We start from the raw sequence: 18,266 nt of genomic DNA, 5'->3' as shown, positions 1-18,266 counted from the left end.
GAATAAAATGAACTATGCTTTTCAGCTCTCTCTCATGGAGCCCACAGTGGCATTTTTTTTTTTAATTTAAGGCAATGGGGTTAAGTGGCTTGCCCAAGGTCACACAGCTAGGCAATTATGTGGTTGAGGCTGGATTTGAACTGAGGTCCTCCAGACTCCAGGGCCGGGTCTCTTATCTACTGTGCCACCTAGCTGCCCCAACAGAGGCATTTTTTACAGGGATTTTTAAAAAACATTTTTAAAGGCAAATTGGATTCTCTGAAAATGTCAGTCTCACTTTCTCTGTCACAGGCCCCCAGTCCCTTGTTCATAAAATAAAAAGTTGGTAGAAGTCCCTCTTCTGAGATGATGATCTTCCTGGACCCCACCCTCACATGGAGGCTTTACAGGAGCTAGAGGCCTTCCTGCTGTGTTTCCCACCTCTATTTGGGGTCACATTGTATGTTCATGACATGGAAGAGGCAACCCTCCTTTTCAGACTGACTCAGCCTTTTCTGAGGCTCTGTTGGTTCCTTCTTTGGTATGCAAAAAAAACCTCAACATAGATGTGTCCTAGGCTTCCAGAACCCTCTGTCTTGTTCCTTTTGATGAAGACATGTGATGCACTGTCTGGGGACTTTATAGGACCACCATAAACACAGTGCTTCCTGTAGGATGTAACAGCCCAGAAGGATTTAGATCCTCTCCACTTAGCTCTTTTGTCATCTTCCTGGTGGGGTGCAGTGGGAAGGAACATATGATGGTCACTGTGCCTCTGGACAGCTTCTCTGGGCTCCCTAGGTCAGCCATAGTGTCAGGAGATTCTTGTGTAACCAGCCACGTCCTCTCCCCTTTCCTCCCTCTGTCTAGAGGGAACTTCTCTCAAGTCTTGTTCTGTTTCTGTTTCCTCAGCCCATCCCATGCGCCTTGGCTGTTGGCCCACAAGATCCAGTCCCCGCAGGAGAGGGAAGCTCTTCACGCCTTAACAGTGAGTTGAAGTTCTCCCTGCAAGGTCTTTCCCCTCCCCCCAACACTGGAAAAGAGGACACTAGAGACTCTGTCTGGTGGCCAGTGAGCTTCCCTTTGACTTTCCTAAAGGGAGCCATTCAGACTTCCAGGCTTTGGGGGGGAAAGCAGGATGTGGGGTGAGGGCAGAGGAGGGGAGGACTGAGTCCAAGGCTTCAATTTTTAGACCTAGCTCTTAAAAAACAAAACCGGATGCTTTCACAGTAGATGAGCGAGGAAAAGGTTCTCATGGCTTGCAGGAGGTGCCCTTGTACATTGCCATATCTGTCATTCAAGGAAAAGAGAGAGGACTGGCAAAAGAAAAAGGAAGATCTGGTCAATTAGGAGTTCTGGGGAGGAGGGAAGGAAGGAAAGACAAGAGAGAGATTGGGAGGGGGGATTAGGACCACCCATCCCAGACCTGAGAAAGGGCATACTTCAGAGAAATTCCACAAAAGGAAACAGATAGACAAAAACACCCTTTGCTCACTTTTACTCATTAAAAAAGCATGTGCTAGCCACGCTTCTACTTATTGTTGAGATATAGACAGTCACTGTCATAAATAACTCTTTCCTGAATCTTGGTCACTAGGTGATCAGCTATCATCTTTATGCAGATAATTCTCAGATTTACTTGTCTAGCCTTAACATCCACTGACTTACATCTTCAACTGCCCATCTTGCATATCTAATTCCAACTGGACACTTTGAAACTTAACTGAACTCATTGTCCCTCCCAAACCCTTTCTTCTTACTAACCTTTCTAACTTCAGGATACTATCATCCTCTTGGTCACCCAGGCTCTAAACCTAGATGTCATTCTTGACATCTTTTTCTCACCTTGCCCTTCCTTATCTAATCAGTTGCTAAATCCTGTTATTACCTAACATTTCTTCTCTATGCCTCCTTCTCCCCCTCTCACACTGCCACCTCTGCTGGTCCTCCTCTCCTTGCTCCTAGACTATTGCAGTAGTCTTCTACTTATGTTCTAGGGCAATGCTGCAGAAAGTAGCTTTACGGGATGTAACAAGGTTCTACAGAACCTTGAGGTTCTGCCTCAAGTCTCTCCACTCTGGGTCATTCTCCATTGAGCTGTCAAATTGTTCTTCCTAAAGGGGAAGTCATAGCATGGTATCCCCCTACTCCCCACTCCTCCCCCTTCCCATTCAATAAAATCTAGTGATTCCCTATCACTGTAAATCAAATATAAAATTCTTTTTTTGGCTTTTAAAGTTCTCCTTACCCTGGATCCATCCTGCTTTTCCAGTCATCTTACACGTCAGGCCTCTCCATGGACTCTGTGATCTAGTGACACTGGTCTCCTTGCCATTCTTTGCATCATCTCTGCCTTCTGACTTCCCTGGCTTCCTTCAAGTCCCAGTTAATATCTCCTCTTCTGAAGGAACCTTTCCAGTTCCCCCTTAATCCTGGTGTCTCTCTCTGCAGATTATTTCTTTTTAATCTCGTAATCAGGTAATAGAGAACCATTGGAGTATATTTGGATAGGAGAGTGACATGGTAAGACCTTGATTTAGGGATGATCAGTTCAGTTGAGTGGAAGATGAATTTGAATTGAGGAGAGTCAGAAGGCAGGGAGACAAATTTGAATATTTTTGCAGTAGTCTAAGAAAAGTGAAAAAGGGCGTTATCTAATCGGATTGCTGTGTGAATGGCAAAGAAATGACAGTATTAGACAGTAGATTGGGTATATGGGATGGGGGGGAGAATCATACTAAGGCAACCACTGAGTGAAGGAACAGTTGTGATTTATCCCTTGACAATAAATGGGAAATTCAGTAGAGGGGAAGGTTTGATTGGGAAAGAATTGCTGCTTTGGGGTCTTGTGGAAGGCTGTGAAATGCCTCAAGTTTTCCTAGAAATGTTGGTCTCTTTTCCTAGAGCAGATTATAAAGATTGCATTCACAGGAATTAATTTGGTTTTTCTTTGTTTTGAAAGACTTAAGCTCTACAGGATTCCACAAACAAAACAGCCATACCTCTTTTGATCCTCCTTGACTGAAGAGCTGCTGTGGAAACTGATTTTATTTGTTTAGTTTTAAAAAGTTATGCTTCCTGTAGCATTGCCCTAGAACACAAGCACAAACATTAAGATTTTAATAAGATGACACAAAATCCAATCATAGTATTACCAGTATGAGTATTCTATTTTGATATTATGACATCAGTCTGAAAAAAAAAGACATCAGTCTGGAGAAAGCACTATTTATTAAAGATGACATCATTTTCAGTTACCTGAAAGTTGGGAGCTTTTGGATTTCAGGTATAGCCAAGAGAGAGACTAGATGGTGAATCCTTTGTAGTTTAGAGTTGGCCCACATTATTGGTCCTATTTGGGGCATCCTGAAGAGGGACATCTGAATTAGATGACAAGTAGATGCTGTCCTATCTGCAGCTTCCCCATGGGGTGGGGGACCCAGTAGAAATGAGTTGCTATTTTTGTGTTGGAAGCTAATTGGACCTTCCTAGGTACTGGAAGTATGTATGAACTATTGTGGTGAAAAATTCCATGGTGAAGTAGCAAAGTTCCGCTTTCTGAATGAGTTGATCAAAGTACTTTCTCCAAAGGTGAGTACTCCCAGGAACACCTCCATCTGTCTGCTTTCCTGAACAATAGGATGCTCTGGATTATATTTCCTTTTCTGAAGAGAGGCTGAGGATGGAGGACAAATTGAACCCTTGTCTGAAATGATTTGTATGTGGAAATGCTTTGAAGAGAGTATACAGGAAGAGCTGTTATTATTATTACCTAAAGAATGAACAAGCAGCTGACTTCTCTTTGTTTCATTTCCCAGTTTCCTGGTGCATTTTATATATAGCCCCTCTAATATTAAAGCTCTGCTCCACAAGGTATTGTGCCATGGAGGTTTTTTAAAAATTTATTTAGTATTTTATTTTTCCCAGTTACATGGAAAAACAATTTTTAATTTTAATTTTTTTAAATTTTGAGTTCCAAATATTCTCTCTTCCTTCCACCCCATCCCTTCTCATTGAGAAAGCAACAATTTGATGTGTAGTCATGCAAAACATTTCCAAAATAATCCTGTTGTGAAAGAAAACAGATTCTGCCCCTCTTCCCCCCCCCAAAAAAAAAAAACCTCAAGAAAAAAGTATGCTTCAATCTCTTTTCAGACACCATCAGCTCTTTCTCTGGGATGGTTAGCATTCTTTATCATAAGTCCTTCAGATTTGTCTTGTGACCCTGAGTTTTTAAAAGGTTATATATATATTTATATATATGGAGTATAAACTAGCATATCCTACAAAAATGTAAAAGCTCAAAGCAGCCTGAATTTTTGGACTATATGCCTATTGCCTGAGGGTTAAGTTTACTAAATTCAGAGAGGCCCATCATTTAAGGGTAGGTGTTGAATTTCTTTAGCCAAGGCAACTCATTAAATCATCAACTTAAGCATGGAGGAGTTTTGATTGGACTCTAGAGGGAGTCTTTGGAAGTAATGATATAATTCTTACTGTGTGTAGCTTTCTTTCTCTCAAAAGAGGCACTTGAAGGAAAGGGGAAAAAAGTTCTTTTTTTCCTTAATTGATATTTTATTTTTCCAATTATATACTATAGTAGTTTTTCTTTTTTTAAAAAAATTTATTTAAGGCAATGGGGGTAAGTGACTTACCCAAGTCACACAGCTAAACAATTATTAAGTGTCTGAGATCTGATTTGAACTCAGGTCCTCCTGACTCTAGGGCTGGTGCTCTATCCACTTTGATACCTTTCTGCCCCCTAGAGTAGTTTTTCAACATTCATCATTTGCATATTCATAAGTTGCATTTTCCTACCACTTTACCTTCCTTCCCCTTACCCTTTGATGACACACAGTCTGATAAATGTTATACATGTACATTTGCGTTTAACATATTTACATGTTAGTCATTTGTTTAAGAGGAATTAGGACCAAGGAAAAAAGAAAGAACCAGGAGATAGGAAAGGAAAGCATGAGAGAAGTTTTTAAAAAAGTGAAGATAGTATATATATTCAGATTCTGTGGTGTTTTTTTTTTCCCTCTGGATGTGAATGGCATTGTCCATAACAGGTCTCTTAGGGTTATCCATCTGAGAGAAGCTATACCCATCGAGGTTGATCAACTCACAGTTGTTAATGTGTATGATGTTCTCTTGGTTCTGCTCCTTCTGCTCAATATTATTAGTTCATGTAATTCTTTCCATGTTATTCTGAAGCCTGACCATTCATGGTTTCTTATAGAACATTAGTATTCCTTAGCATTCATATACTGTACTTTTTTCAGCTATTTGGACATTTGCCTCAATTTCCCATTCTTTACCACTACAAAAAGAATTGCTACAAATATTCTTGAACATGTAGGACTTTTTCCCATTTTTTTTTTTTTGTGATTTCTTTTGATTGTAGGCCTGGTATTAGTATTGCTGGATCAGAGGGTATGATCATTTTTATTGCTCTTTGTGTATAGTTGCAGATTGCTCTACAAAATGGTTGGATTAGTTCACAACTCCATCAGCAGTGTATCAATGTCCCAATCTTCTCACATCCTCTCCAACATTGATCATATTCCCTTTTTGTCATCTTAGCCAGTCTGATAGGTGTTATCTCATAGTTGTTTTAATTTGCATTTCTCTAACCCATATGATTCTAGATAAAACTTTAAATTGTTCATTTGAAGAATGTTCGTTATCAATGAATCATCAATGAAGCCTGTTCTTATCTTTTGACCATTTATCAGTTGGGGAATGACTTATAATCTTATAAATTTGATTCAGTTCTTTATATATTTTAGGAATGAGACCTTTATCAGAACCATTAGTTGTGAAAATTATTTCCCAGCTTTCTGTTTTCCTTCTAATCTTGACTGCCTTGGTTTTTATTAGTGCAAAAACTTTTTAGTAGTCGAAATCTGATTAAGTGAGGTTGGGTTTAGAGATTGAATTGTCTGTCTTGAGGCAACAGTGAAGCCTCTATGTCTAGAGTCCTATAGTAAATAGTCAGTAAATGTAGGTCATTTGGGGGCTTATATCTGAAACCTACCTTCTATTGCTTAGCATTTATTTGGAAGTATTGTGTAGTAAAAAGAGCACTGGATTTGAGAGCCAAGACACTTGGAAAGCAAAGGGAAAGTAGTTCTGGAGTTCCCAGAGATATGACACTATATTAATTAAATTTTGTTGGTTTTATTTTGCCAAAAGTTTTAGACTAGACTGTCTCTCAGATCTCTTAACAGTCTAAAAATATCATCTTTCTACTTTTTCTTCTTTCAGTATCTTGGATCCTGGACCACAGAGAAAGTCAAATCAAGAATTATTGAAATAATGTTCAGTTGGACAGTTTGGTTTCCTGAGGATATCAAAATACGAGATGCTTATCAGATGCTGAAGAAACAAGGTCCAGCTTATGTTACATCCCCATTTGTTGAGTTGAAGTTAAGAATTTGACTTTTCCCTCTTTGGCTTCCACCTGACACAAATTTTTGGGAGGTTAGTCAGGAACCATTCAGTGAGTTTTAGACTTGGGGGTGTTTATGTATAAGGTGTGACATAATTTGGCAAAGATGACCACTGTGGCTTTGGGTGTGTGCAATCCAAAACTAGCCAGGCTTAAGGTTAGGGTTGGTCCTTACTGTTCAGTAACAATTACCTTCACTGACTCTCCTGAAGCACCAGGCCCCTGCCTTTGCGCCAATCCATAGGATTTCCCTCACAGACAGTATGGAACTTCATATCCCTCGGCATCCTGGGCGTGTCCCATCTAGCCCTTACAGGACACCAGGGACTAGACATTTCAGGTTCTTTACAGAGGGAGCCCTCTTTCTCTGTAAGACTCTTGGATTCAATCTGAGGTCACCAAGACCCCCATGAGGGCTGGGCAGAGGCAGCATTTGAAATCTAGGTGTTGCATGTTTCAGGAATCATTAAGCAAGACCCCAAATTACCAGTGGACAAAATCTTACCCCCACCTTCTCCCAGGCCCAAGAGCTCCATCTTTGATGCTGATGAAGAAAGATCAAAGGTAATTAATTCCCTTTTCCTTTACCTACACTTGCACCCTGGAGGGTTAACTTTTCCTCTCCATCATCTGACAAGCAACACTCACAGAGGTTTTGCATAAATTGTCTTTGAGCTGTGGCTACAGGTATTCTGGAAAATCCTCAGTAGTCATTAAACCCCTTTGAACTCATGCAAGAAAGAGGAAGGGGACTGGCTTCTGGAGACAATGTAGTGATTCAGTAGAGCTATGGTGTCTATCAGCCAGCATTCACTGGGCTTCCTGGGAAGCATCTCTAACTGATGAGTAACTTCTAGGCCATTTAAGAGCAGGAGGAATAGGGCTGTATAGGAACAATAACCCTAGGATAAGTGGTTCAAGAATTATTAAGGTAATAGTATTGTATAATTAACTCCAGTTTTTTATGAATATTAAAATGATGGAAAGGGAAAAAAAGATAGGCTGTGTGTGTGTGTGTGTGTGTGTGTGTGTGTGTGTCTGTATGTCTGTTTGTGTAAATAGATTTAGCTTTAGGGCTGAGCCAATCATGTATCAGTCTGCTGACTTTATTTTAAGCATTGTCTAATTGGATCAACTCCTACCTTACCCAGAGCCCCCTAAAGTTTCCCTCTTATCAGCCAGTATTTGTTGTGAGAGGAGATAACCAAATTCCAGAGGCTCCCAAAGGTTAGACTTAGGGTTCTATTTCACTAAAACTTAGAGATATCTCTTCTCTTCATCATTCTTAGTTGGCTGACTTCACCTTGTGGGATGGATAGCTCATTTGACCACTCCCCTTTGGCTCCCATGTTGGAACAACAAAGGGAAATGACAACAATGGCTTATTTCTTGGACTTCCTCAGAAGCCTGAGTTTCAAGAAATATCAGGTTTATCTGTGCTCAGGGCAGCCCCATTCCATGTGCAGAATTAGGTAGCCAGGTGTTCAGTTATTCTCTTCCTTTTCTACTTTTCTGGTAGACATCCTTCCCCAACCTTGAATGATCAGGACTCACAATAATAATAGACCACAGCAGCCACAGCATTCCACCATGACATGAGCCACTCATTATCCAAACCCTGGTTTTGTCCAGTGTCCCAAAGTATAACCACTAAGGGAATGCTGGGACAAGAAAGTAGCTAGTAAAAAATGAGAGAGGAGTTCAAGTATGGTTTCACCTCACTTTCTCATGGACTCTCTTCCCCAGCTCTTGACGAGGCTTCTGAAAAGTAACCACCCTGAAGATTTACAGGCAGCCAACAGACTGATCAAGACTCTCATCAAGGAGGTGGACAGCAGCAAGTTTCTCACTTCCTTTGGGGGCGGAATGGTCAGGAATGGAAATAGTTTCTAGAGTGCAGAACTTGTTTTGTTTTGTTTCCTTTGGATTTGGAGACATCCTTGGTTTGTTCAGATGGATATACTAGGTTCTCTTACTATGCCTGTCAATGTTTGATTCTTGGGTAGAAGGTGGTGGAGAGCACAGGAATTTTGATTGTATGTGGAGTGGGGTGAATGGACAGATTACTGGGAAGAATGGGCATGGATATTTTCCTTACCCTAATTTCCAACCCCTTCTCATCCTAGGTGGCTGCTTATAGGTTCACTTTGGCAGTATGCATTTGCCACAGATTCAATATGAGAATTTTGGATCAAAGTAATTAGTGGAACCTTTCTGTAGGAAAAGGAGGAAGATTTATTTGGGAAAGGGAGGGGGTAACCTACTGGCAAGTGGGTGACTCTGTACTCAGCATCCCCCATCTCACTAAAGTAAGGACAGGACAGTCAGTACCCAGGAAAAGAAATAAAGGGGGATGATATATCTGATGTAGGTAGTACTAAGAATGTTCTGCTCACACACCTCCTTTCTTCTTCAATTCCTTTGGAAGGAACAAGAGAAATCTGAGAAAGTATCCAAGAGGGTCAGCACTGTACAGGAAGTCCACAGCAATGTAAAACTGATGAAGGAGATGCTGAGCAGCTGTCAGGGACCAAAGCTGAAGCAACTTGACCTAAAGAGCCTACAGGTAACCCTAGGTCACCAGAAACTGGGGCTATTGAAATAGTTGAGCTTTTGGATTTGCCTCAGACCCCAAATGAGGGCCTTGGTTAGAGTCCAAGTAATTTGTGTAATTAGGAGGATATCTTCCAGGTACATGGTTAGAGACAAGCAGTTTGAAAGTAAAAGGGAGATTGGGGTAACATTTTAGAGAAATCTGCTTCTGTCTAGAGCAGGGGTTTTTAATCTAGAGACTATGAACTTAAATTTTTTTTTGATAACTGGATTCATTATAATTGATTTTGGAATCCCATGTATTTTATTGTGTGTATTTAAAAACATTCTTCAGAGAAAAGGCTCTGACCAAAACAGTTCACCAGACTGACAAAACAGTTCAACTCTTTCTGTCCCTCATTGTGCACGCTCACAGACACACACACACACACACACACACACTCACTCATTCACTCACTTTTTTTTTTGACTTTTTTCCCCTTTTGTTTGATTCTTTTTTTCACTACATGACTAATATGGAAATGTTTGGCATGATTGTATACTTATGTCAGATTACTTGCTGTCATGGGGAGTGGAGGGGGAGGTGAAGAAGGGAGAAAAATGTGGAACTCAAAATTTTACAAAAAAAATGAATGTAAAAACTATCTTTACAAGTAATTGGAATAAATTTTCTAAAAAGAATCTCTTGTCTTAGGGTGACTTTCAGACACAAAATTCACATAGCTAACCTTGCTTCATTTGCTTTTTAACCTGACTTTAGTTTCAGAATTTAATTTGAGAGAGGTCTACTGGGAATATTTTTAGTATGTGTATAGGGAAACCTTCAGTTTGTATTCCAGGGAAGAAAATTTGATGGCTTTTTCTTTCTTTCTTTCTTCCTATTCAAGGGGTGTGTCTGTGTGTGTTTAGGGGAGAAAGTATGTTTTGATATATACTTGCTTTTGCCCTTCTCAATATCACATACAGCAATCTGAGAAAGTAAACTGAGCACTGAGTTATTGCCTGTCCTCCCCCATTTGGGACCAAGGCTACACAGTAAATGCAGTGGACTGACGTAGCTAAAAGGTTAGGGTTCATCTCTGTAGGTTGGGAACCTCAGCAACCCAATATTCTCATTGCCACATCATGTCCTTTGGAAAGAGTGAGGTACTGGTTTCTCAGGCTTGGCTATGGGAAATGTGACCACCATCTCTAATAAATCTAATAAATCTTTCCAAAGGATGCTGCTTTCTTAAAAGCCACTCTTGTATTTTCAATTGCCAGAAGTTTGGAGAGGGCAACTATGAGGATTAATTTGACTTTTCCTTAAGGCTATCCTTTTTTACTTATTGATCTTTTATTTTTTCCAAATACATGTTATAAAAATTTTTCAACATTCATCCATATATGCAAATATGTATTTTTAAGTTACAAAATTTCCTTTCACCCTTTCTTCCCAACCTCAGTAGCAAACAAGTTAATATTGTACACATACATTTGTGTTAAATATGTTTTACAGATTACTCCTTTTCAGTATGAGGAATTAGGATTAAGGGAAAGAAATACATAAGAGATATTTTTTTTAAAAAGTGAATGTAGTATTCATCAGATTCTGAAAAGTTTTTTTCATTTTGTTTTGTTTTGTTTTATTTTGCTTTGCTTCCTCTGGATGGGGATAGCATTATACATAGCTGGTCCAATAGGACTGTCCTAGTTCAGAAAGCTAGTTAATGTGTATATTGATCTTTTGCTTCTACTCCTTTCACTCAGCATTAGAGCCTGTAATCCATTCCGTTAGAATCAAATCATTTATGGTTTTTTTTTTTTTAGGTTTTTGCAAGGCAAATGGGGTTAAGTGGCTTGCCCAAGGCCACACAGCTAGGTAATTATTAAGTGTCTGAGACCGGATTTGAACCCAGGTACTCCTGACTCCAGGGCCAGTGCCTTATCCACCGCACCACCTAACCGCCCCTCATTTATGGTTTTTAATAGAACAATAGTATTGCATAATATTCATATACTATAACTTGTTCAACCATTCCCCAATTGATGGGCATCCATCCCCTTAATTTCTAAATCTTTGCCACTACAAAAAGAGCTGCTATGAATATTTTGTAATATGTGGGACTTTTCCCATTTTTTATGATTTTTTTTTCTGGGTATAGGCCTAGTATTAATATTGCTGGGTCAAAAGTTATGAAAAGTTTTATTGCTCTTTGGGCATATTTCCATATTGTTCTCCAGATTGGTTGAATCAGTTCAGAACAATGTCTCCAACACTGATCATTTCCCCTTTTTTGTTATCTTAGCCAATCTGAGAAGTATGAGCTGGTACCTCAGAGTTGTTTTAATTTGCATTTCTCTAATCAGTAATGATTTGGAGCATTTTTTCATATGATAATATATAGCTTTAATTTCTTCATTGAAAACTGTCTATTCATTTTAAGGCTATATTTCTTTTGTGCAGGGAGCAGAATGGTCCCAGGCTGTTTCAATTAGATTCATGGAATGTTCGAATTAGGAAGGTCTTGGTCAGCTGAGTGATCAAATCCAGCCTCAGATAACTGATATTTACTTGCTGTGTGACCTTGGACAAGTCACTTAACTCTTTTGACCTCAAAAGCCCCCCCAAAAGTATTGAGAAGGTTTTTAGAGATCATTTAGTCTAAAACCCTCATTTTACAGCTGAGAAAACTGACATCTTATAATATAAATGACAGGAAAGTATCAGCAATATACCCCAAGTTTCCTGAGTTTCAGACCAGTGCTCTTATCACTATGCTAAGGTCCTTCACTCATGTCTCCTGGTTTCTTGAGGTTCAGCCTGCAATATTGTGATAGATTTCTAATTGGTTTCCCTGACTCAGGTGTTCCCCTCTTCAGTCCATCCTCCACTCAGCTGCCAAAAATTCATAGGTTTACCTTAAATAAACTCAAGCGGTTTCTTCTTTATTGCCTTTAGGATCAAATACTAACTTCTGTATTTAAGATTTAAACCCATACTATCTTACCTCCAATCTGTTTTTCCAGCCTGACTATACTTTTCTTCCCTTCATGAATTCTTTTTACTATTTTTACTATTTCTCACAAGCAACAATCTATTTCCAATCTCCATTCCTTTGAACAAGGCTGTCACCTAACCTGGAATGTACTTCTCTTAGAATTCCTAGTTCATCATCCTTTATAATGAAACTTTTTTCTTTTTTTTTTGAAACTTTTTTTTCCAAAGAAAAAGAGAAAAAGAAAAAAGTATTCAACAAAACCAATTAGAACATCATATGCCAGAGGCATCAGAACATGAAGCTCCCTATCTAGTGTGATCTGAATGAAATTGATACGGAATTAGAAAATGTTTAGCAAAATGAATAAAAATATAGCCTAGATAATGAAGTATTATACAACTCACAAGGAATCCATTTATTTTTGAGTCTGATGCCCCTGTTGTATGCAGTATTCCACATTCGTGGACCCCAGTCTCTGTAGCCGAGGGAGGTGCCTACTTTTATCTCCTTGGGGCCATGTTTGTTCTTTATGATTTCACAACATTTAGTTTTGATTTTTTTATGGTTTGTGGGGAAAACATGCAAGAATGAGATGGGAGTCTTTCCTTGCTTACAGTCTAGTAAGGGATAGGACATAAACACAGATGCCTTTATCTTCAACATTATGTGATAGGTACATTACAGAGTTGTAAAACAAAGGGCTATGGAGGGTCCATGGGGCAAGGTGGTTTCTATTTAGGACTTTAATTCCTTAAGAGTTGAAATACTTATTTCCTCTTATTCTGTTCATTGGTTTTGGTTTTGAAATGTACAGTTAATTGAGCCTAAGGTATAAGAAGATGGGTGGGTTGGTTGATGGGGAATGCTTGCTTAACAGGCAAGAGAACTTGTCCATTTCTTTGTGATGGATTGAATTGTCAGCTCCAACTTTCAGGTTGTCACTGGACGTTCACTGGGAGAGGCTCACCCTGAGATATGGGACACTTATCTGCTGCTCTCTGACAGTCATTACCAAAGAGCTCTCTAATGCATTTGCTTTGTTTGTCATCCCAGGGCCTGTATGAGAAGTGTGAAAAGCTGAGACCCACACTTTTCCGGCTTGCTAGTGACACTGTGGATGATGATGAAGCCCTAGGTAACCTTTTGTTGTGAGGATTTTTATTTTTTTAGGTTTTTGCAAGGCAAATGGGGTTAAGTGGTTTGCCCAAAGCCACACAGCTAGGTAATTATTAAGTGTCTGAGGCTGGATTTGAACTCAGGGACTCCTGACTCCAGGGCTGGTGAGGATTTTTTTTTTAAGTTTTTACTTGAAGCATCCCCTGAAGGGTTAGGAATATGACCAGAGATGCTCTTCCATGCTAGGAGAGGGAATGAGTAAAACATGAGTTCTGGTCCTTTAGTAACAGAGATAATGGTGACTGGGGTTTGGGTGTCTGACTTGAATTGCACAAAGACTGAGTTTTTTCTAAAAGTGATGAATCTTTAGTTTTTGCAAGGTAAATGGGGTTAAGTGGCTTGCCCAAGGCCACACAGCTGGCTAATTATTAAGTGTCTGAGGCTGGATTTGAACTCAAGTACTCCTGACTCCAGGGCTGGTGCTCTATCCACTGCACCACCTAGCTGCCCCAAAGTGATGAATCTTTAAGGCACATTTCAGTGGAGTTAGGAAAGTCTGAAAATTAAAGGAAGAGATAGAGAGAAAAAAGCTAGAGACTTGGAGAGAGGGGTAGAAAACATGAAGAAAGACAGGGACAATTGGGTAAAGATGGGCACGAAATAGTTGATTTCTATTTTATTGGGAAAAACTTCTTTTTACTGTCTCTGATTGAAGCTGTGACTTTGAGGTTGGCATTCAGACTTCATGAGAAGCTGTGTGAAGAGGAAGGTGTCTATTATACATGAAATGTGGTCAGATCTCTGTGACATTTGGTGCTGTTCTCTCCCTGCCAATATTTCTCACTTGTTTTCTATGCTTTCTGCAAGCTACTTGGCCTAGCAATCTGGCCAATGGGCATCTATAAATCATAGGGCAGATATTTATGGAGAAGGTGCCTTCAATCATTCTCTAATCTGAACCACAAGTTCTCTTGAGGTTTATGTTTATGTATGAAGCAAAATTTAAAAGTTTAGTATTATCCACTGGTTCCTACTTTTTTGGAGACTAGTGGTCTGTGTTTCATTGGTGAAAATGCAGAGTACAGGGTAGGTACAGTCCTGGACATTTGGCCATATATCCTGTGGTAAGAGGGCTCATCAGTTCAAGTAGGATCTTATGAGCTTGCTGAAGAGGGTTACCCTTTTGGAGAGGCAGGGCAAGTAGTTTTGGTGATCAGTGAAGCTAGTATTAAGACCAGTCTAGGCTTTGGGTTCTATTGGTGGACTAGTCCAAGTGATTTGTTTATTCCTCTTGTTTTTGCAGCAGAGATTCTCCAGGCCAATGACATGCTTACTCAGGGTGTTCTCCAGTATAAGCAGGTGGTGGAGGGCCAAGTCAATTCTGGGAACATGACCCCCAGTACGGCCACCAGCAGTTCCCAGGGAAAGCTGCCTGCCTCCCAAGGTAGCACTTCTCTCATTATTCTCATAATACACATTGCACGATTTCCTTAATTAGTTTTTTTTTTGTTTTTTTGTTTTGGCTAGGCGGTGGGGTTAAGTGACTTGCCCTAGGTCACACAGCTAGGTAATTTGAGGCCGGATTTGAACTCAGCTTCTCCTGACTCCAGGGCCAGTGTTCTATCCATGTGCCACCTAGCTACCTCAATTAGTTGTTTTTTGTTGTTGGTTTTTTTTTTTTTTTTTTTTTAAGAAAGATACTCATGAATATAAAGAACTAGGTGCTGTGTCCTCTGGGAAGTTTTGAGTCAGGATTTATAACTTTGACCTAGAAGGGAAAACCCTCTCTGTCCCTTATTTCCCTCATATAGCTCAGATTTTTGGATAAACTAGAGATAGAAGGCCCAGTAAGTTCTAAGATCTGTAAAAAAAAAACGACAAACACCCAACAATACCAATAAAAACCATACAACCACCTTCTACCCTACATTAAACTAATATGAAGGTGATGGTAGAGGGGCAGTCCTGAACATCTAGGTTTTTCCCAATACCCACCCTTGGATTGAGGGAGAAAATTGTCATCCTTTATTAGAAGATGTCCAGATTTGGCTGTGTTTAGATGGTGGATCCCTACTGTTTGAAGCTAACTGTCCCCTTCTCTAGACTTGCAGAATAAGGAAGGCAGCATCAAAAGCTATTCCCTGATTGACTTTTCTGAACTGGACTTTGAATCTGGGGTTCCTTCCCAGCAGGCTGAGCCCATGTCATCTTGTCTTCTAGAGAAAGAGCTGGCTACTCTAGGTGAGTAAGTATCCTAAAGGAGACCATATAACTCAGGGATTTATATTGTTCCCCTTGGGGAAAGAGTATCTATGCTCCTGGTTGAGAAACTAGAATGTGCACTTTTACTTGGGAGCTTAGAAATCAGCTATTGGAAAGAATTATACTTTGCCATTTGTAAAAGGGGAAGGAGGGTGAAGATATTGGATGCCTGACCATATCTAGGGATGGTTGGGACAGAAGTATTCTCTGATTTAATAATTGTTTTCTGTCATACTTTGTTATCTGCAGGTCTCAGTGATGCCCCAGTCACATACAGGACATTCTCCGACATTGATGCTCTTCAGGTGAGGAAGCCTGTCCTGGGACCATGAAGGGAAGATGAATATTCTAAAATGCACTTTCGTGGGAGCATCACCTCTAGTGGTAGAGAGATGTGTCACAGAACTGATCTAATAATTTTAGATGAAGGTCTAACTCTTTTCAGACTATATTACTCAACTAAAATTCTGGGGTACTGGCCCCACTAGAAGGGTCTTACTCCTGCCTTACTCTGGTTCACTCCTCTAAGGATTAGTGAACCCCACCATTCCTGTCTGTTTAAGGCAGTGAGCAGGAGATACGGACCCTACTTTCTAAGGACTGTGTGTGTGTGTGTGTGTGTGTGTGTGTGTGTGTGTGTCCGTGTGTGTGTGTGTGTGTGTGTCCCTACTAGGGGGCAGATTTACTTTGGCTGATGGGGCTAATGGCCAGTCTCTCTTCAAACCCACCTTTTTTCTTTGTTCTTTGGCATATATACTCCTGACCTTGGCTTTGGGGAGATGCTTGTTTTCCTACTTCAAGTGCTTTTGGTCTGACAGGTTGCCTCAGAGAATGGTTGCCTGGAAGAAGGGAATTTCTCCTGCAGTATAGCAGCCAAGAAGCCTTTACCTGGCTGGGCTGACCAAGGAAGCTCTCAGGAGAAGAAATTGTCATTGGACTTGCCTACTCCCCAGACTTCTCTAATCCCTGACCTATCAAGTACATTGTGAGTATACCAGAGTAGCTGGTAATGAAATCTTGGTACCAACAGAGGCTGTAGTTGTTTCTTCTTGTCCATTTTCTGGGGGGGGGGGGGGACCAAAACCAAACCCAGAGCAAAATTAAGGCCCCCTTTTTCTGGAATACTCTTTGTATTGACTGCTTACCTTGGGCATGCTCTTCCCTCATCCCACCCACACACTGCCTTGGTACTGTCATCTTCCAGTCTCTTTTTTTTGTCCCAAAGTCCACCTCAGAAAATGTTTTTATGAGCCTTTCTGGGATTTACTGAAAGAAAGAGAAGGGAGGTTCAAACTTTAGATTATGTGAGAAAGAAGAGGAGGAAAAATGAGTGAGTCTTGTGGTAAAAATAAGACTGTCTTACTACTATGAAATATCTTTTTTTAGAGCACTTAGGATTCTTAGAAATGTCCTCATGGGTGTTTTTTCATGCCTTTTTCTACTTATAAATGTGTCAATTTATATATTTCAGAGTAAAGAGACAGTAAAGAGATGAATAATAAATTTATGGAGCAAGGGTGATATAAAATGAAATTTAATAAAAATAAATCTAAACTTTTTCACTCGGGTTAAAATCAACTGCAAAAAAAAAGATGTAAGGGGCATATTTTAACATCATTTTTGGAAAATACCAGATACTTTGAATCACTGCCAAGTTTAATATAGTTCAACCAGTTTTATACAGCTGGTGCAAAAGCTCTTTGATCTTAGAATGCATTAATTGAAGGGGAGGTAACTGCCCCATTCTGCCCTTCTCATGCAGGACTCTATTTAGAATATCATGTTAAATGTTTAAAGGGTAACGATGACAAGTTGGTGAGACATCTAGTATGGTGAAAGGTCTTAAAATAGTGACATAGAGTAGAGCCATCCCTTTTAAAAAAAATTTTTTTTAAAGCAAGGAAGAGAATGAGGTGTCTTCTCATTGATCTCTATTTTGGGGCCAAATTTGCACCATTATTTTGAATGTTTGGTGGTTATTGTTCTTTCAATTTACATTTTTGTAGTCATAATATACATTGTTTTCTTGGCCCTATTTCTTTGATCCCTTTCCATCCTATTCTTTTGCTTCCTTCCCCCTCGGGTCCCCCCATTTATTTATTATATTTTATTCTGATTATAAGGAACATAAACTAAAATGGACATTTTCACGTTCTACCTAATGGAAAGAAAAAAGAACATAAAACTCCAAATCTTATTGTATAAAGCATGCTTTTTAAGAAATATTTCTGGCAAATTTCCTTCTGTGGGGGGGGGGTGAGGGGAGGGAAGTAAGATTGGGGAAAATTGTAAAATTCAAATTGAAAAACTCAAAAATAAATAAAATCTTTAAAAGCAAAAAAATATATATTTATTTTGCCAGTTACATGCAAAGAAAGTTTTCAACATTGATTTTTCTTTTGAGATTTTGAGTTCTCTTTTTTTTCTCCCTTTCTCCTCTTGAAAGCAGGTAATCTGATAAGTACTTAACAATTATTATCTCATCTCATCTTCACAATGTCCTTGAAAGTAGGTGTTGTTATTATCCCAATTTTACAAAGGAAGAAACTTAGGCAAACTGGAGTGAAAGTCACATAGCTAATAAATGTATGAGGCTGATTTTGAACGTAGGTCTTCCTGACCACTGTGTTCTAAACACTGTGCCACACTTTGTGGTTGTTAGTCATTTTTTCAGTTGACTCTTTGTGAACCCATTTGGGATTTTTTTCTTACCAGAGTTACTGGAGTGATTTATTATTTCATTTTACAGATGAGGAAACTGAGGCAAGCAGTTAAATGACTGTCTTGAGGCCAGATTTTTACTCAGGAAGATGAGTTTTCCTAACTCCAGGCCTGATACACTGTCCACTGTGCCATCTAGATACTTGTCTTCTATTATATTATATGTTAATTGAATTTGCCATCTATCTTTCAAAGCTCTC

The 18,266-nt window shown here is 39.5% G+C and overlaps 1 protein-coding gene across 10 annotated transcripts in view; it reads left to right on the top strand.

Moving 5' to 3' along the window:
• GGA2 (golgi associated, gamma adaptin ear containing, ARF binding protein 2) overlaps positions 1–18,266 on the top strand; it is a 46,737-nt gene that overhangs the window by 14,136 nt on the left and 14,335 nt on the right. For 6 of the 10 annotated variants that reach the window (XR_012470684.1, XM_074196242.1, XM_074196243.1 and 3 more), the window contains 11 exons: positions 892–967; positions 3,472–3,570; positions 6,250–6,373; positions 6,894–6,997; positions 8,180–8,260; positions 8,862–8,999; positions 13,021–13,102; positions 14,387–14,527; positions 15,187–15,324; positions 15,595–15,650; positions 16,164–16,330. Coding sequence is in view for 9 of the 10 variants with exons in the window: in XM_074196242.1 (XP_074052343.1) it covers positions 892–967; positions 3,472–3,570; positions 6,250–6,373; positions 6,894–6,997; positions 8,180–8,260; positions 8,862–8,999; positions 13,021–13,102; positions 14,387–14,527; positions 15,187–15,324; positions 15,595–15,650; positions 16,164–16,330 (1,206 nt within the window). In the remaining variant the exon portion in view is untranslated. Of the gene's footprint in view, positions 1–891; positions 968–2,217; positions 3,571–6,249; positions 6,374–6,893; positions 6,998–8,179; positions 8,261–8,861; positions 9,000–13,020; positions 13,103–14,386; positions 14,528–15,186; positions 15,325–15,594; positions 15,651–16,163; positions 16,331–18,266 lie in introns of those variants that run through there. The other 4 variants (XM_074196238.1, XM_074196246.1, XM_074196245.1 and 1 more) reach the window with 4 other exon arrangements.

The sequence above is a fragment of the Macrotis lagotis genome, chromosome 8, assembly GCF_037893015.1.
Source record: "Macrotis lagotis isolate mMagLag1 chromosome 8, bilby.v1.9.chrom.fasta, whole genome shotgun sequence".
Taxonomy (NCBI): domain Eukaryota; kingdom Metazoa; phylum Chordata; class Mammalia; order Peramelemorphia; family Peramelidae; genus Macrotis; species Macrotis lagotis.
This window is presented reverse-complemented; position numbering and strand designations above follow the sequence as displayed.